The following is a 19,488-nucleotide window of genomic DNA, read 5'->3' on the forward strand; positions in this document are numbered from 1 at the left end:
CTCCCAACCCTCTCGATCCTCCACTGTCACCTGCCACCCCCTTGAACCCTCACAGAATCAGCCTCTCCGTCAGATGGCTCTCCAGCCTCTGCTTAAAAATCTCCCAAGATGGAGAATCCACCCCCTCCCGAGGCAAGAGGGAACAACCACATTGCCTGCCTCTGTGCAGAGACCCAGGACTTCCTGGTGGTCTCCCCATCCAAATCTTTACTAGGATAACCATGCATAGCTTCCAAAACTAGACAAGATGGGCCAGCCGGGGGCATGCAGGTCAGGGCGGCAACCATTTAACCTCACTGGAAAGAAACCGCAGTCCCCGAGACAAGACGCTGTGAACGCCACGGAGGAAATGCAGACCCCAGCCGAGGAGGAACGCCAAGGAGCGCCATCCTGCACCACGCGCGGCCACCGCTGCCTCCTCAGGGCCTCGATCCTCCATCCGAGCTGGAGAAGACCAGGGATGAACCTGCTTCACTTCCCGTCAAAAAGTCCCTTTAAATGCCAGTTCAGAACTGCAAGGCTCTGGAGAAGGTGTACTAAATACAAGACAGGCGGTCCTGTTTGTCTGTCCTGTAGCAGGAGGGGAAAAAACCAAGAGTCCAGGAACATCTTGAGCACCCACAAACTCTGTGCCAAGGTGCGTGCCTTAGCTCACTTCTTCAAGTAGACCAAGATGGGTGTGAGTCTCTGTAGCAGCACAAAGGGGACACAATCCAGGAGCACCTTCCAGACAAACAGCATTGGTGGCTTCTTCAGAGCTCCTCCCTTGCCCCCAAATTTGGTTACTCTTTGGGGTGCTCCTGGCCTCTGGCTCCCTTCTGCTCCTGCAGATAGCCTCACATGGCAGCAGAGACTCCCAAGAGCTCCTTCCCTGCCACAAAGGTTGTTAGTCTTTCCTATTTCAAGCGTCCTTCCTATTTCTAGACAGCATCCTAAAAAGCAGAGACATCACCCTGCCAACAAAAGTGCGTCTAGTCAAGGCTATGGTCTTCCCAGTTGCAATGTATGGCTGCGAAAGTTGGACCATAAGGAAGGCCGAGCGTCAAAGAATTGAGGCTTTTGAACTCTGGTGCTGGAGAAGACTCTTGCGAGTCCCTTGGACTGCAAGGCGAACAAACCGGTCAGTCCTAGAGGAGATCAGCCCTGACTGCTCCTTAGAAGGCCAGATCCTGAAGATGAAACTCAAATACTTTGGCCACCTCATGAGAAGGAAGGACTCCCTGGAGAAGAGCCTAATGCTGGGAGCGATCGAGGGCAAAAGAAGAAGGGGGCGACAGAGAATGAGGTGGCTGGATGGAGTCACTGAAGCAGTAGGTGTGAGCTTAAATGGACTCCGGGGAATGGTAGAGGACAGGAAGGGCTGGAGGATCATTCACACTTAACGACTTCACACTTAACGACAACAAATTTCAAGCAAGAACACAGCAACCTGCAAAGCATAAAAACCTTCGCACTTAACGACAACAAATTTCAAGCAAGAACACAGCAACCTGCAAAGCATAAAAACCCGCCTGAACGACGTTCATTTGCAATCGGAGATGGAAAGCACAGGGATCCTTTGAGCGGGGGCAACGCAACAGTAAAACGTATGTTTTTAAAGCCAGTGGAAAAGGGGATCAGCAGCATGAACGGCCAAACCATTAAATGACAGAGAGAACCTCAGGGTTTTCAGCCGTGGTGGAAAGTCCTGCCAAGTCACAGCTAACGTCCAGCGACCCGGTAAGGATTTCAAGGCCAGAGGTGAACCTGGGCAGGTCCGGGCACCTAAGACTGAATCCTGGAAGCAGCACATGTGCCCAGTTTGCGAGGAATTCCACAGATAAAGCGCCACCATGAGAAACTCCTGCCCTGAGCTAGCTGGCCCAGGCTAGATCCTTGCTTCCTCTCAGAATTTATGGAAGGTCCCTGGTCCACAAACAGCCCCCTTCTGTCACCAGGGGCCAAGGCCTTCTCAGTACTGGCCCCTACCCTGGGGGACCAGCTGCCTGAGGAGGCACATGCCTTGTGGGACCCCCCTACCCTCCATGGTTCTCTTTCAGGCGACTGGAAGGCTTCAGGTGAGTCTTCAGCTTGTTTATTTATTATTATTTTTAGTATTATTATTTTATTTATATGCTGCCCTCCCCTGTGGCTCAGGGCGATGTACAGCATGCATTCACATTCGTACATGAAACATGGATCTTGAAAACCTTAATAAATAAATCAAAATGGAAAGTGGGCATGTTTTAACGTGGACAGATATTTAGTCATTTTATACTTGTAAAGTTCATGTACTGTATCATTTGCATTGTTTTTATTTGGTGTATTTTATATGCTTGCAGCCACCCCACCTAGGGAGAGGGACGGGAATATACATCTGTTAAATATAATAATAATAATAATAATAATAATAATAATAATAATAATAATAATAATAATAATAATAAATAATATCCCTTCGCAGAAAGCAGGGGCAAGCCCAACAGAGGCTACGGCAGGACAGCTCTGGACAGGGATTCTGTGCACAGGGAACAGCGTCCCAGGATGCTCCTGTACTCCGTGTGCTTACTCCCTTGCCAGATTTTACCCCAAACACCAGGCTAGCGGTGCAGTCAGAAGGCAAGTTTCAAATGGCTTTAAGTAAACCAGCACAGAGCCGGACGTGAGGCCTCTGCCTGCATGCCTCTCTGGCTAAGCCGGCCTGCAGCCACTCCCTGGGTCATCTGACTGGGCCAAATCCAGCCCGCACTCTCCCTGGGACATGGCCTATGCTTGCGACTGAGCGCCCATATGGTGCACGGGCTGGAGAGACCCGGGTTCAAATCCCCACCCAGCAGCAGCTCCACATTGGGTTGGGGGAGATGTTATTAAGGAAAAGATGGAGGAGGGGGATTTTGTACAGGGAGGAGGACTGCAGACCAGACCGCAGCCATCGTGCCGTTTCCTAGTTCTGACATTCGGTCTTCATTCTCCATCTTGACTCTATCGCATTTGATGTTTGTTGGCCCCATTTCTATGTTTTGCGGTCTTGGCCCAGCTGCGCTGGCTGTTTGGTGGTGTGATCCACCTCGTGTCTCGGGAGGAGAGGGGGGCTATAACTAATAAAGCCAGTAAATAACTCTCGGGACAGCCTTCCCCGGCGTGAACCGCCTTGCAAGGATGGTGGTTCCTGGCCCCCGGGAGGCATGTCTGGCCTCAACCAGGGCCAGGGCCTTTTCGGTCCTGGCCCCCGCCTGGTGGAATGAGCTCCCGGGTGAGCTGAGGGCCCTGCGGGATTTGCCATCCTTCCCTAGGGCCTGCAAAACGGAGCTCTTCCGCCAGGCCTATGGTTGAGGCCGCTGCCCCCCCCCTTTTTGATCGGGACCCCCTCTACATCTACATCAGCAGTGACCCCTGGTTTTTCAGATAGTTCCGCCTCCATCAGGTAGGGTGGGGGTCAGGTGGGTTGGGGATTGTTTTAGGTGTTTTATGTACTAGGGGTTTTATGGGGGTTTTACATGTCGTTACCCGTCGCGTGCCTCAGGGGAGCGGCGGGGTAAAAATCTAATAATAATAATAATAATAATAATAATAATAATAATAATAATAATAATAATGTTGTGAAGCTAAAATGGAGGCCAGCCACTCGAACTTGTCTCCGTAGAGTTGGGGGGGGGGGGGAATAAAAAGGTGATCAAGGTGATACATAGGCCGGGGGGGGGGGATCCACTCAACACACCTCTCCAGATCAACAGGAGCAAGTACAAAGCACCCTCTGGGGAAGGGCAGCCTAGAAATTATAAATAAATACAAATAGCCACTGCAAGACAAGCAGCTAGGGAAAATTTAGGAGACATGGGGCTGGGTGATCTTGGCCTAGTCACACCCTCGGCCGTATCCTACCTCACAGGGTTGTTGTGAGAATAAGAAGGAGGAGAGGAGAACAACATGAAGTGCTTAGGGACCCCGCTGGGGAGAAAAGGAGAGGCAGACATCAAGGAAATGGACAGGGCTAAATTAAAGAAATGGCGGAAGGGTGGGGGAATGGGCGCCTCCAAGCACGGCCCAAATGGCCACATTCGATCTCCACAACTGAAGGAGGGAACTGGTTTTTTTGTACCCCAAAAGGGTCTCCAATTGCCTTCCCTTCCTCTCCCCACAACAGGTACCCTGTGAAGGAGGAGGGGCCAAGGAAGCTCTGAGAGAACTGGGAGTGGGCCAAGGCTGCCTGTGGAGGATGCCGCTCCTAACCATATCACCACGCAGGCCCTCCCGGGTTGAAGAGATATCAGGCCTCTTCGAAGCCGGGTATCTCTAAAATTCACAGAAATAAACAACATACCCTGATTCTGAGAGGCAGCGTGGTGTAGTGGTTAAAGCGCGGCATCCTCTAACCTGGAGAACCAGGTTCCGTTTCCCACTCGGCCACATGCAGACGGCTGGGTGACCTTGGGCCAGTCACAGTCCCCTTAGAACTACTCTCAGAGCAGTTCTCTTAGTGCTCTCTCAGCCCCACCGGCCTCACAGGGGAGAGGAAGGGAAGGCTGTTTGGGAGCCGCTTTGAGACTCCTCCGGGTATAAAAGAAATCGGCTCCTCTTCTTCCGATGGAAGCCACCCAAATCCCGGACGCCACAAAACTGGCTCAGCGAGCCCCTCCCCCCTAGAGGTGAAATGCCGCAGCCACATCTGCCTGCCCCATGAACTGCCAAGGCACAGTCTGGCGAGCGATTAAATTCCAGCACGTTTTAACAGATTTAAGCCTTGACCATCTCCTAACGTCTGCCCCGAGCCGGGCGCCGGGGAAATGCATCGCGTACGAATAAAAGAAAGACCGCCAGCCCTGAACGGGGAGAGTTTGTGGCAAGGCCCCAGGACCAACATGGCAGGTGGTGAATTCCAGGAATCTACAACAGGGGTAGTCAAACTGCGGCCCTCCAGATGTCCATGGACTACAATTCCCATGAGCCCCTGCCAGCTGGCAGCCAGCTGGCAGGGGCTCATGGGAATTGTAGTCCATGGACATCTGGAGGGCCGCAATTTGACTACCCCTGCTCTAGAACATCAACGCTGCCTGAGCCCTGGACGGAACTACAAGAACCAGGATGCACCAGGGGCGAGCCTCTGCAAGGCCTGAACCACCTCAGGTAAGGAGCAACATGGCTGATTGGGTGTGCTTGTGATGAAATCCCTGCAAGCAGAAAGGCAGCATGCCAGGAGGACGAATGAAGCCAAGATTTCCCCTTGATGCAAGGCTGCTGTAGGCACAGGGTTACCTCCCCCCACCCCCCACGGACAGAGGACCCCCAGCTGCACGTTTGGAACTGCTGAGAGACCCCAAGAAACACCCCACAGATGCAACCAGGCACCTCACTCTATGCGCATCCGGGCTTCCAAGACCAATCCTGGACATAAGGACGTTATTTATTGGGGACTTATCAGGGGCTTCCGCCTCCTTCCCCAAATTGGCAGCCATGTCTTTGGGCTGGTTCCTCAAAACCGGGCACAGCCTAAAGGCTCATCAACAAGTCTTTTATTTACAGCATGGCCAAGATCCGTGCTGTAAAGGGCTCCTCTTCCTCCTCCCGCAAGATCCTGGGAAACATTTCTTGTCTTTTAGCAAAGGAATCCACACATGTCCTTCACCGTCACAAGACCAAGGGGGGGGGAGGGGAGCAGGAACCCCCAAGGGCTGCCTCCCAAAGCGACCCATACAAAATATTTTTGGGGGTGGGGAATGGGATCCCCCCTCTTTGGAGGGGGTGGAAACCTCCAGGGGTCATAAATCTCTCACGGCCAAGCAGGCATCGGGGGTGGCCAGGAAACCCCAACAATGAAGATCTGGGTTCAAATCCCCGCTCTGCCAAGGAAGCTCGCCAGGCGACCCTGGGCAAGGCACACCCTCTCCGCCGGCCTACCTCCCAAGGTGGTTGTGAGAACACAGGAGGCGCAGGAGGAGGCAACGAGGTTCTCCCCAAAGCCCCCGGGGCGACGCCGGCTACAAGCTCACCCACACATGCCAAGGCGGGCCCTCTCCGCTTAACCTACCTCGCAGGGCTGTCGTGAGGACGAGACAGAGAAAGGGGGAAGGGAAATTAAGACGCAGGAAACCTCCGGACCAGCCCTGGGAGCGCCAGGTTCCCGAGCCACGCGAGCCGGACTCCCTCTGCAGCCCCCCCCCCCCCAAAAGGCCCCTGCAGCTCCAATGGGAGCAGCCCTGCGGACCCCCCCCCCTCCTCCGGCCTCCCAGGATGCCTTGGGGGGGACCCTGGAGACCCCGGACGCCCCTCCCCCGCCCACGGCACCATTTTTTTGGGGGGAGGGGGGGAGAATTAGGCCTCCTCCTCCTCCAATCGGGGCGGGGGACTCAAGAGGGGGGGGCGGGCGACAAGGAGAGGCCCCCAGCGCTGGGGGAGGGGCAGAATAAGCCCCCCCCAAGAAAGAAACAGCCCTTGCTGGCAGAAGCCCCCCCCGCCCCTCCTCCCATTGCACCCCCTGGGCCGCCCCCCCCCATCCAGAAGGCACCTGGTTTCCCTGGGGGGGGGGAGCAAAAGGTTCACTGCATGCAGGACCCCCCCCCAAAAAAACATCACGGATTATTTCCCCCCTCCCCTCCCCTCCCCTCCCCTCCCCCTCCCCCTCCCCCTCCCGTGCATGGGGGCGGGGGCTCTTCTCTCTCTCCCCCCCTCCGAGGCCTGCGGGGGGGCGTGGGGGCGGGCTCTGCGGAGGCCCCTCCCCTACCTGTGGCTGGGCTCGGGGGCGCCGCCGGGGGGGCTCGGGCGGGGGTCGCTGGGCGCCACAGCCCCAAGGCCCCTCTCCGGACTGCAGGGGCCTCCGCCTCCTCGGCCGCTTCCTGCTTCGCCTCGGCCCGGGCGCCCTTCGCCCATTGGCTCCGCCCCCTGCCACTCTGAGGCGGCCCCGGCCTCCCCGCGCGCCGTTGGGCGAAGGGGCTGTCGCTCAAGAGGAGACTCTCATGGGGAGGAGGGATTCTTTCGTGACCCGCCCCTGCTCGTTGGTCCCGCATTGGACGGGGGCCGCTTCTGCCCGTCATCTTCAAGGTCTCATTGGCCGGCTCGCCTGCCGTTCAACTGCACGGACTACCCCCCGTCCTCTTTTGATTGGACGGTGGGGTGTTTCGACGCTCGACTTGAGGAGCGAGATCGGCTGGGAACCCGCCCTCACTCATTTCCCATTGGCTGAAGGAGCTCTTCTTCACACACAGATCCACCTGTCCATTGGCCAACAGCAATGTCACTCGGCTCGTCCCCAAGCAGGACGTTTCAATTGGCTGAAATGGAGAGAGAGGCGGCTCTCTAAGTCCATTGGCTGGTTGGCTCAAGTACACAGAAACCGCAGCAGGTGTCCATTTGCTGAACCTGCCAATCTTGTAAATCAGAGGCTAGGTTGAGTAGGCAATAATTGGGTAAAACAGCCGTCAATCGAAAACGCTTGCTTTCTATTCGTAAAAATCGCTGCCACTCAAACAACATTCCTTTATCCCCATTCGCGTTCCCTTGTTTCCCGCCTATTGGCTGAGCCATCTCAGAAGGCGGGGATGAACCCTTCGATGCAAACTAAGGCGCCCGCCCACATTGGCCAATAACCCGCCTATGAACAGGCGGCGCTAATTCCTGACGCGCAGGTTGATTGGTCAAGAGGAGTGTCCCTCATGTGCCCCTTCCAGCAAAGAAGCTAAATGTGGCGAAAACACTGGGGGGCAAAGGATTCTGGGATAAAGGCCTGGGAAGAAGGCAGCGCGTGAAGGATTCTGGGGCAAGCGTTGTTCAGGCTTCAGAGGGCCAGAGCGCCGAGGATTGTGGGAAATAACTTATGCAAGGCTTTCAATACGGTTCCCAACCTCCAGGTGGGGACTGGAGAGTCCCCTGGAGTGAATGGCATCCCCAAGGATCCACCTACCCAAAGTTGGCAACCCTATGTGTGTGTGTGTGTGTGTTTTGCATGGCTTAACATATATAAAAAATCCCTTTCCCCGAGAAAGGTTAGCTGCAGCCCCAAAGAACGTCCAATTAAGGTTGCCAACATCCAGGTGCTGTCTGGAGCTCACCCAGAATGACCTCCAAACTAGAGAGATCAGTTCCCCTAGAGAAAGTGGGAAGGGGGGCTCTGTGGTATTAAAAGCATACTGAGATCCCTTCCCTCCCCAGGCAGCAGCTCTGAATCTCCACCAATTTCCCAGCCTGGAGTTGGCAACCTGAAAGCCCAGGCAAGCCTAAGCGCTCATCGGATCTCAGACCCTCAGCATAGAATAACAGAGTTGGAATGGGCCTCCTGGGTCATCTAGTCCAACCCCCTGCACTATGCAGGACACTCACAACCCTCTCGCTCCTCCACTGTCACCTGCCACCCCCTTGAGCCTTCCCAGAATCAGCCTCTCCATCAGATGGCTCTCCAGCCTCTGCTTAAAAACCTCCAAAGATGGAGAACCCACCACCTCCCGAGGAAGCCTGTCCCACTGAGGAACTGCAGGGATTGAGGCAGAAAAGGAAGGATATGGGTTGCCGGCAGAGGTTCCCTGCGTGGCAAAAAGACACCATTCCTGCTGGGGAAGACAGAGAGAGGGGACGGGCGCAATTTCAGGGGTCCCCAATGTGGTCCCTGTGGGCACCAGGGCATTTGCTGATACTTTCTCTGGTGCCCACTGAGTGTGTTTTAGAAAGTGTGTGTGGGGGGGGGGGGTTGCCCAGCAAGCCTTATGATTGGTCGTTTCTTAAGCTTCTCCGCCTGATTCAATGGAATTGACTATGCAGGTTTTTTGAAAAGGTCTTTGTGGTGGCATCTCTCCATCACAGCACATGGAGCCTCAGTGCCCTGACCGGAGGGAAACTGCGGCTGCTGTTCTGAGGCTGGCTGCACCTCCTGCAGCAGCCATTTCTGTGCCAGACAACCCACGGAGAGCCCAGCAAGGGGCTTTCAAAACCCCCGAGGACCAGGAGTGGTCCTCTGATGCAATGGCCTTCCTCTGCAGAGTCTTCCTTGGTGGTCTCCCACTCAATTACTGTCCTTTCTTTGCTTCTGTGATCTGATGAGATCCAGCTAGATTGAGGCATCCCAGTCAGAGCAAACAACTCACAGAGGTGGTTGGTCATTGCCTTCCTTTGCAGAGCCTTCCTTCGTGGTCTCTCTTCTAAGTACCGATCCTGCTTAGCTTCTGAGATCTGATGAGATTGGCCTAGCCCGGGCCGCCCAGGTCAGGACAAAAGGCATACAGAGTTGGTTTTTGCTCTTGCCTTCTTCTGCAGAGCCTTCCTTGGTGGTCTCTCGTCTAAGTGGTCTCTCGTCTTCATAGGGACCAAGGCCTATGAAGATAGGTTGGGGGACTTGGGAATGTTCAGCCTGGAGAAAAGGAGGTTGAGAGGCGACATGATAGCCCTCTTTAAGTATTTGAAAGGTTGTCACTTGGAGGAGGGCAGGATGCTGTTTCTGCTGGCTGCAGAGGAGAGGACATGCAGTAATGGGTTTAAACTTCAAGTACAACGATATAGGCTAGATATCAGGAAAAAGTTTTTCACAGTCAGAGCAGTTCAGCAGTGGAATAGGCTGCCTAAGGAGGTGGCGAGCTCCCCCTCACTGGCAGTCTTCAAGCAAAGGTTGGATACACACTTTTCTTGGATGCTTTAGGATGCTCTGGGCTGATCCTGCGTTGAGCAGGGGGTTGGACTAGATGGCCTCTGTGGCCCCTGCCTACTCTGATTCTGATTCTGAATACAGAGGTGGATTTCCCTTGCCTTCCTCTCCAGAGTCTTCCTTGGTGGTCTTCCCCTCCAAGAACCGACCCTGCCTAGCCGCTGAGGTCTGATGGGACTGGTTTATACTTTACCATCCCACATCCCCATGGCCTGCTTTGCTTGGGGATTTTTCAATATTAGTCTGCCCCCGCCATCGAAAGACACAGCTTTACCCGGTTGAATGTCTTCCTGTTTCTGTAGCCTGTCCTAAGAGAAGGGAGGTAGGTCTACTGGCCACTGTGCTGTGCCAAGGAGCTGGGCTCTCCGTCAGCGGCCCCAGAGGAAGATCCCGTCTCAGCTTCCGGATGGCTCCAGCAGGTTCCCCCTCCGACCTCCTGGGAGAAAGGACTCTTGAAAGACAGCAGGAGACACAAACGGGAGCCTGTCTTGGAGGGAAAGGCTGCGTCACCAGCCAGCCCCCCCCCCCTCCGAGAAGGGCCTCGGCTTGAGAAAAGGGACCCGGCTGGGAAAGCCGCACAAAAGGGAACTTGTTCTGCAAAGGCCGACCGGGAGATCGGTTGCAACAACAGGCAGGAGAGATGGAAATCTGACTTGGCTTCTCTGGCCCCGGAGAACACAAAGCACAAGGAGCCCTCCCGGAGCTTTAACTCCTTGGGGCCCTCCGGAACGCCCTCGCCAGGGGCCCAGGAAAGGACCGGATTCCTCCCCGTTCATTTCAAAACATTTTCATGCCACCTTCCCACCCACTTAGGGCTCCCCAGGACAGCTAAGGTGCAAAACAGCTGGACAACAAAATGCATTGAAAGCAGCACATAAAACCAGAGGGGATCTGACCTCGGTGACTTCTACTGCAATGCACTCTACGTGGGGCTGCCCTTGAAGAGGGTTTGGGAACCTCAGTCGGCACAGAATACTCCAGCCGCGAGGGGTAGAGGGACCATCTCACTCCAGTCTAGTTTCCAGGCACTATCTGAAGTGCTGGTCTGGAATTTCTAAGCTCTGGGTTACCTAGGGGGCAACCACAGTTGGCGGGGGAGAGGGGTGCACTCCGGGAGCGTTCCCCCCACACTTAAGAAGAAGGAGAGTTGTTTTTTTTATACCCCACGACTTTTCTCTACCAGGAGGAGTCTCCAAGGGGCTTCCAATCACCTTCCCTTCCCTCTCCCAGCAGCAGACACCCTGTGAAGTAGGTGGGGCTGAGAAAGCTCTGAGAGAACTGCTCTGTGAGAACCACGCTTACAGGACTGTGACTAGCCAAGGTCGCCCAGTTGGTGGCACGGGGAGGAGCAGGGAATCCAACCTGGCTTGCTAGATTAGAAGCTGCCACTCTAAACCACTACACCACGAAGCCAGAACAGTATCCGGCGTTCTGATGGAAGTTAAGTTGGCACACTGGGATGGGGGGGGAGGCGGGGGGGGGGGAGACACTCTGGATTTGGGACTGGTTTTTTACTCTGTGTGTGTGTTTGTGTTCCTGACTGCCCCACCAAAGCAGCTCGGCTGGAAGGCGCATGAGGCAGGGCCTTCACGGAAAGACCTCCCACGGCCCCCCTCACTCGATCTTTCGGACAGGTTTATTTAGGATGGCATCGGACTGATTTGGTTTGCGTGCCTGGCCGCCCTCACTGGACTTTTAAAATGGTACCTTTTAATTAAAAAAAAAAAAGATAAATAACTCTTGTTTTCATTTTGTTTTTATATCCTAATTTCATTTACACTTTAAGCCCTGCGAGGCTAAGAGGTGCCTAATAAATGTTTTATTTTATTTATTTATTATATTTATGTTTTAAAGACATTAAAGACACCCTGAGTGGGGCTGAGTGAGCTCTGCGAGAACTGCTCTGCAAGGACAGGCCTAAGAGAGTTGGGACTGGCCCAAGGTTCCTGTTATGTTGCGCTGGGGGTCTGAGGCAGGATCGTAGCTTACAGTGGCATTGATCGATGTGCAGCCAGATCCTGTCTTCTGGGATCAGACATTTCCTGCCGGGAAGCTCCCTTGGGTGCTCATGCCTGCAAGGTGGGTTTTTCGGAGGGGGGTCGGGTGGGGGGGTCCTAATAAAGAGCTCCAATCTCTCCCAGTGTCCGTGGGCACCTCTGAACCCGCGGATTTAACAGTCACCCAGCTGGCTGCATAGGGAGGAGGGGGAAATCTCCCTACACACCATGCCGGCTCTCTCAAAAACTGGAGGACTGCAAAGCATCTCACAAGCAAATATCGATCTTAAAAAGGTTTTCTTGTGAAACTATCAAAATGATCAGACCTTGTCCAACTGAGGAGTGACTGAATTCAAAAATCACTCCCCCTCCCCCAAAGCCAGAAATCTTGTATTGAATTTTGGAAGCCACAGTGAAATGGGACATTGGAGCTGTCCGTTTGTGTCCCACTTTAACCGGGTTAATGAAAGTGAGTAAATAGGCAGGACTGATCGCTCCTCCAGCAATGGTTGTCTCCATAAACCTTCAATTTTGTATTGATAACCTTGTAATGATTATAATTCTTGAGGTTGTTGAGGATGTGTTGTGTCAAAAAGATTTTTTTAAATGTGATTTAGCCTTGTGTTGCATTGTCAGTTTTCCTTTTTGAAATAAAAACTATTTTATTTTTTTTGGGGGGGGACATCAAACCTAGTAAGCACAGAGAGTTTCCTGCACCCAACACAGCTGTCTATAGTTACCTGTAAGTTTACCTGTAACATTTTTGTTTCATGTAAACCCCGCCCTGAGCCTTCGGGGAGGGCAGTATATAAATACAATAATAAAATAAAAATAAATAAAGCCAGTGTAGTGCATGGGTTACGTTAGAGCAGAGGTAGCCAAACCTGTGGCTCTCCAGATGTCCAGGGACTACAATTACCATGAGCCCCTGCAGGGACCTCTGGAAAGCCAGTTTGGCCACACCTGCAGGGATTTCAAGGTGAGAGGCGTTCAGAGGTTGCTGCCCTTGCCTCCCTCTGCAGAGCGACCCTGGACCTCCTTAGCAGTCTCCCGTCCAAGGACTGACTAGGGCTCACCCTGGAGATTTTTAAACAGAGCCTGGGTAGCCACCTACCTCACAGAAATCCTGACTCTGCGGGCAGGAAGGATTGTGTCCATGCCGGGCTCTTGTGGCCCTTCCTTGCATGCCCAGGGAAATGCCAACTGCCACTTTGGGGTCAGGAGGCAAATTTCCTCCAGGCCAGGCTGGCCAAGAATTCTAGATTTGGAGGAAGAGAGGCATCATCTGAGCATGGAATTGGGGACACTGTAGCTGGGCAGGTAGATGTGAATTCTGAAGGAGGTTGGACTAGATGACCTTGGAGGTCCCTGCCAACTCTAGGATTCTATCGCTCCACACCAACATGGTGACCCACCTGAATCTGGGGTCAGCCCTAGTTAGCATTTGGACCTGGGGGACTGGCAAGGAAGCCCAGGGTTGTAGGCGGAGGCAGAAAACCCTCCAGGGTGCCAGGAAGTCCAGTGTGACTGGACGGTGCTTTCCACATACACACGAGACCCTTCTCCCCGCTGCCAGCAGTCCCAGGAGGGAAGGTGAGTTCGCCTGTAGTGTTGCTCTCGCTTGCGTGTGAAGTGTGGAAGAACCAGGAAAAAAAGAAGAGGGCACCTCTGAGTGCGGGCAGAGTGCCTGTCATGTTCCTAGCAAAGGGGAAGGGAGGGTCCACCCTGGCTGGAGATGTGAGCTGTGTCTTGCATGGGGGGAGGGGAAGAAGGGGAACCCCCTGCCCCCCTCCCACCACAGCCGGTGTCTTACCTGGCTGACCTTCACAGCAGATGGGCACAGGCATGGTGTGGGGAGGAGGGGGGTGGGAATGAAAGCCGGGCTCCCCCTCCCTCTGGGAAACCAGAAGCCTTGGAGTGGGCACAGGCCTGGCCGAGGCACAAAGGGGCATTGTTCAGCTGGGCTTGGGGCCAGCCCCAGAGAGGCCTTATAAGAAGGCACCTGGGGGACGGCTCCTTGCCGCTCGGAAAGGGGACCGGGTCGCTGCAGACGGCACCCTGCACAGGCACGCATGGCAGCCGAAGAGAAGGGCGCTGAATCGTGGCCAGCGGGGCTGCACCTCAGAAGCCCCCCGTATGTAAGTGGGGGGCGCAAGGGGAAGGGCATCTCCCGGGGATGCCAGCCTCCAGGCGGGACCTGGGGATCCCCTGGAATTCCACCTCTCAGCTCCGGACTGCAGAGATCTCTTCCCCTGGAGGAAACGGCTGTTTTGGACGGGGGGGGGGAGGTTCTGGGGCCTCGGACCCCACTTTCCATGTGGCACCCCCAAATCTCCAGGCATTTCCCAACCTGGATCTGGCACACACACACACTCACCCCCAGACGGCCACTGAGGGCCACGGTTGGAGACCCGGCAACTGCTCAGACAGACCGAAGTCCAGCTGGGTGAAAACTCCCCTTTGGTGCACAGCCATTCTGAGGGAGCGCTGCCCCAGTTGGACTTCTGCCTGATGAAACCGGTCCACAGTGCAACCTGTAGCCAGGGACGAAAGGAGGGCTCTTCTGTGAGGATTCCTTCAGATATTCGGAGAGAATCCCGAAGAGGGTCAAGACTAGCAGCCCCAGGCGTTTAGGGGCAGTGGGGAGGGTGGGCTGGGGGTCCCCAAGCCCTGGCCACTAAGGGGGAAGCCCCCACTCTCCCTACATTGGCTTGAGGACCATGGCCCCAGGGGCAGGGGGACTGGCTGGGGCCTGGAGATTCGAGGGATTGGGGAGGGGGACATTGCCTCCAGGATCTCTGGCGCATGTATATCGGAGTACCTCCCCTGCCCAAGCCATGGAGCGGAAAGGGTCTCTGGGGTCAGGCATTCACCCTTCAGCCAAACCCGCCTCACGCAAGTGGACTTACCAACCTCCAGACTGGCCCTGGAGATCTTGCAGCTAGCCAACTGACAGAGCCCGTTCCCCTCAAGGGCACTGTGCCCCACGGAAGGCCATCCCCAAACCTTGTCCTCTCCAGGTTTCCCTTCCAATTTTCCACCAGAGTTGGTAACCAAACTTGCAAGGTCTTGTGATACCCTGTCCCGAATAGTCAGAATGTTTTCTGTATTCCTCAGTCTGATTTTTTGAGTCTTGCGGTTCTTCCGAGGAATTTTACGGATAGGCGTTCCGAGTGAAGGAAAGGTGTTTAGAAGCATCAAGCTGAAAGGGATCCCCGAGGGCCATCTAGTCTAACCCCCAGCATAATGCAGGACACTGGCAGCTACCTTCCAATCCCCCAGCAACCCAGCTGCTCGAGACCCCAGCCAGGATCCTGGCTTTCTTTTAGTGCATTCACCTTCGGGAAAGAATGGCCAAAGCCCGGCAGGGGTGCTTAGTTAAGCCAATCGATGCAGAAAAGGTAGATTGCATGACAGAGACAGGGAGGAACAGCAAGCCATGCAGAGGCACGACGAGTAACCTCAGTCTTGGAGAGGTTGTTTTGAGTTTCCATTGTTTGACTCAGGAGTTTGTTTCCATGAAGAGCACAGGCCTAAAATCTAGAGAGTCAGGTTGGATTCCCCACTCCTCCTCCACATGCATCCCGCCAGCTGACCTTAGGCTAGTCACAGTTCTCTTAGCGCAGTTCCCTCAATACTCTCTCGGCCTCAGTCACCTGACCTGTTGTGGGGAGAGAAAAGGGAGGCGAGTGTAAGCTGCTTTGAGACTCCTTCGAGTACAGAAAAGCAGGCAGAAAAACAAACTCTCCTTCTTCTTCTTCCCCACAGACCCTGCATTCTGGCCTCGAACCGACACAGCTTCCGGCTACCAACCGCAAGCTGGTGATCATAACGGTGGGGGTGGTGTCCACCCTGACCATCAGCTTGGTGGGAGTCCTCGTGGCCACGTACCTTGGACGAGCTGCATGCATGCCGGTAAGGGGGAGGGGCGTCGCTTCCTTACACTAGGAGGGGGCCACCGAGACCTATCCTGGGGGCTTGAGGACGATCCTGCTTTAAGCAGGGGGTGGGACTAGATGGCCTGCATGGCCCCTTCCCACTCTAGGATTCTCTGAGTCTAGTTCAGCCGTGGAAGGGGCTGCCTAAGGAGGTGGGGAGCTCCCCCTCACTGGCCGTCTTCAAGCAGCGGCTGGACAGATCCTTCTCCTGGATGCTGGAGGCTGATCCTGCACTGAGCAGGGGGTGAGACTAGATGGTCTCCATGCCCCCTTCCCACTCTAGGATTCTAGGAGTCTAGTTCAGCAGTGGAAGGGGCTGCCTGAGGAGGTGGGGAGCTCCCCCTCACTGGCCGTCTTCAAGCAGCGGCTGGACAGATCCTTCTCCTGGATGATGGAGGCTGATCCTGCACTGAGCAGGGGGTGAGACTAGATGGTCTCCATGCCCCCTTCCCACTCTAGGATTCTAGGAGTCTAGTTCAGCAGTGGAAGGGGCTGCCTGAGGAGGTGGGGAGCTCCCCCTCACTGGCTGTCTTCAAGCAGGGGCTGGAGAGATCCTTCTCCTGGATGCCTGAGGCCGATCGTGCCCTGAGCAGGGGTGGACTAGATGGCCTCTGTGGTCCCTTCCCACTCTAGGATTCTAGGAGTCTAGTTCAGCCGTGGAAGGGGCTGCCTCGGGAGGTGGGGAGCTCCCCCTCACTGGCCGTCTTCAAGCAGCGGCTGGACAGATCCTTCTCCTGGTTTTTGTTGGGCGGGTGAGTGTTTGATTAGATGATCTCTTTGCTGTTTTGTGGATCACAAGGCCAGTGCTTTATGGAGCCAGGGTCAAGAGCAGCAGACTCTGGAAAACTGGGCTTCCTGGTCCTCCTCCACATGCCCCCAGCTGGGTGTTCCAGTTCTCTTAGAGCTGTTCTCACAGTTCAAGCTCTCTCGGAGCTCTCTCAGCCCCACCTCACAGGGTGTATATGTTGTGGGGAGAGGAAGGGAAAGGGGTTTGTAAGCTGTTTCGAGATCCCTTTGGGTAGTGAGGTTACAAAAAAACAGCTATCCTCCAACACAACCTCTGGGAGACCATTTCAGTGCAGGTCCATCCAAGAATGAGCTCCAGGGAGGGCTGGCTCTCAAGCCCCCCGGAACATCCAATTTCCCTCCTGCCAGCTAAGAGGCCTCAAGGCAGTCTCCGGCCGGCCAGAGATCCATCTGTGGGGTCTGCTCATTTGAACCTGCTTCTCTTTGTCTCTCTGTCCCGCACCCTGCTCCAGAGGGAGGGCTATGGCTACCTGCCGCCGCAGGTGAACGTCCAGAATGAGGCCTCCCTCCTCCTGGCTCTCAGCGAACTGGGAGAACAGGGCGTGGCCCCCGGGATCACCTGCGACCTGAGAAACGTGAGTGGAAGGGCCACGAGACTGAGGGGGTCTGTGCCAGTGACTGGGGCTGGGTGGGAAACTCTTTCATGTGCTCTCTATGTTGAGCCATAGGGAGTCACTGGTGCACCTCTTGGTGAGCCAGCTCGGTGTGGAGGGGTTGTGGTTAAGAGTGGTAATCTGGAAAGGTGCATTTGATTCCCCTCTCCTCCTCAACATGGAGCCAACTGGGTGCCCTTGAGCTCGTCACAGACCTGTTAGAGCTGTTCCCACAGAGCAGTTCTGTCAGAGCTCTCTCAGCCCCACCTGCCTCACAGAGTGTCTGCTGCAGGGAGAGGAAGGGGAGACTCCTTCGGGTAGTAACAAGCAGGATACAAAATCTCAGCTCCTTTCTCTTGTGTTCTCGTCTTACTCCGGGAAGCAGACATCCTATGTATTAATCTCAGTTCCTGAGGACTGGGGAGGGGACGGGCCCCCGGGCCCCCAGCTAGCAGCCTGCAGTGCAGCCCTGTGGATCACCCGTCTGTCTGTTCCTTTCCCGCAGCACCTGATGCTGTACCACGGCCAGCCTGAGGGGTGCGTGGCCCAGAGAATGGAGGCCTCCGAGCCACTGCCGTCTTGCCACGATCTGGAGAGTTACTTCCAGGCGGTGCTGGTAAGGGCCGGGGGTGTCTTGGGCACAGTCGGGGGCAAGGCACGAGAACCCTCCCAGCTGCCCCCCCCCCCAGCGTAAGAGACCCACCGGGGCGCAGGCAGCTGACCTGGGTTCTCCTCCGCCTTGCAGAGAAACGCCACGCTGGGCATCACCTCGGAAGCGCAGCTGGTGGGCACGGGCTCCCTGGGCAGCCTGGCCACCCTCCTCTGCAGCAGCAGGCCCACCTTCCTGGTCGGCAACTTTGCCCGTGAGTGAGGGGTGAGGGAGGGGCTTCCTGGTCCCTGGAGGTCTGGGGCAGAGCCTGGGAAGGAGCTGGCAGAAATATGATCCCCTCCAGCCCCCCTCCTGAAGCGCTCCTTTTCTCCAGGATGTTGCCGGGCAATGGGCAATGGGAAGCCACCTTGGCCCGTCTCTTGCTAGGAAAACGCCGTTGCAGCAGGAAGAGTCAGCCTGCTGTTCCCCCCCTGCCCCCCAATTCCTCACTGCCCCCCAACTGCACCCAAATCCCCCTGGATCCTTCCATTCCCGCCTCCCCGCTATTCGAATCCCGCCTAAGGAATTCACTCTAGGGATGAGCATGTATATGCTGGGGGGTGGGGGGCAGGGGGCAGGGACTAATGCATGACCCAGGAGATGGGGGGGGGTGGCCTAAAGTAAAACCCACAATCCTTTGTGTTGAAGTTGCTGATAGACACTTCCCTACAAGATGAAGAACTGACACTGCCTTAAATTGCTGTGGTACAGTCATCCCTTTGGCACTTGCTTGCAGAGCTAAGCACCGACCCTGGATTAAGTTGAGGTGGTACAGTCACTTCTGGTCATTTCCTTACAGGACTAAGTATTTACCCTAGCTTAAGCTGACGTGGCACAGCCACACCCCAGCTCTTCCTTGCAGGACCGAGCGCTGACCCTGGTTTAAATTGGGATGGTACGGTCACACACAGGCACTTCCCCAAAGGGGTAATCACTGACTTGGCTTAAGTTGATGTGGTACAGTCACCCCCAGCAGTGCCCTACAGGACGAAGCTCTGATACTGGCTTAAACTGGGGTGGTACAGTCACATCCCTGCATTTCCCTAGTGGGTTAAGTACAGACCCGGTCTTAAGCAGATGTGGTACAGTCACATCCCAGCTCTCCCCATTGACTGAGCCACATGCCCTCTGCTGGGAAGAGTGAGTACTGCAGCATGGCCCTAAGGTGGACGAGTTCTACCTGCACAAGCCTGACTGTAACCCAATTGCCATTTTTCCTTTGCAGCGTCTCCACGGCAGCCGATGACCAGACCCACCTGAAAGAGCTAGAAGGTTATGAAGACCACCCCCCTACACATGCGCACACACAGACCCCAACCCATGAGAAACCGGCAGCTCCTGCCCCAGGGGTGGTCTGTCCTCGGGAGCGATGGCTGAGGATCCTTGGAAGGAAGAGACCAAGAAGTTGTTTCCTTGCAGGCGGGGCGTAGGAGGGCTCGTGTCCTCCCCCCACCCCGCCCCACCCCCTGCCTTTGTGGAACCAGACCGGCAGCAATAAAAGTGAAAGTGTGCAACCATTTTTCCCTTCTGAGAGACCCTTCCGAGGTTGGGCAACTCGGAAACAGCAGGGAGTGGATGTTTGATCAATTCTGCCGGAGAATCCCAGAGGTTGAGGGGGTTTTGGGTATCTTAAAAACAGAGAAAAGCCGGTTTTCTGTACCCTGTCTCCAAGTGACATATAATCGCATTCCTCTCCCCAGCGCAGACCCTGTGATGTGGGGCTGAGAGCTCTGAGAGAACTGCGACTTGTCCAAGGTCACCCAGCTGGCTGCATGTGGAGGAGGAATGGGGAATCAAACCCCGCTTGCAGGATTAGTAGCCACCCTTCTTAACCACAACACCATGTTGGTTTCTATGCTTGATATTGCTGGCCATTTAACTGTGTTAAAATGAATCCAGGCTA

The 19,488-nt window shown here is 55.2% G+C and overlaps 2 protein-coding genes across 4 annotated transcripts in view; one reads left to right on the plus strand and one right to left on the minus strand.

The window, feature by feature from the left end:
- Positions 1–6,859, minus strand: part of ZNF687 (zinc finger protein 687) — a 36,408-nt gene extending 29,549 nt beyond the window's left edge. The window contains exon 1 of one of the 2 annotated variants that reach the window (XM_077319679.1): positions 6,698–6,859. The gene's annotated coding sequence lies outside the window, so the exon portion shown is untranslated. Of the gene's footprint in view, positions 1–6,004; positions 6,027–6,697 lie in introns of those variants that run through there. The other variant, XM_077319705.1, reaches the window with a different exon arrangement.
- A 6,753-nt stretch (positions 6,860–13,612) lies between these two features.
- On the plus strand, positions 13,613–19,106 carry LOC143829024 (uncharacterized). 2 transcript variants are annotated; one of them, XM_077319304.1, is made up of 6 exons: positions 13,613–13,736; positions 15,367–15,513; positions 16,796–16,918; positions 17,442–17,552; positions 17,682–17,799; positions 18,811–19,105. In XM_077319304.1, exons 1-6 carry the CDS (start codon positions 13,671–13,673, stop codon positions 18,843–18,845), a joined length of 600 nt encoding a protein of 199 aa, XP_077175419.1. In that variant the 5' UTR covers positions 13,613–13,670; the 3' UTR covers positions 18,846–19,105. The 2 variants fall into 2 exon arrangements, with proteins under 2 accessions (XP_077175419.1, XP_077175498.1); XM_077319383.1 differs by lacking the exon at positions 17,682–17,799 and having other exon boundaries at positions 18,811–19,106.
- Positions 19,107–19,488: the final 382 nt, after the last annotated feature.

The sequence above is a fragment of the Paroedura picta genome, chromosome 1 (assembly GCF_049243985.1).
Source record: "Paroedura picta isolate Pp20150507F chromosome 1, Ppicta_v3.0, whole genome shotgun sequence".
Lineage (NCBI taxonomy): Eukaryota > Metazoa > Chordata > Lepidosauria > Squamata > Gekkonidae > Paroedura > Paroedura picta.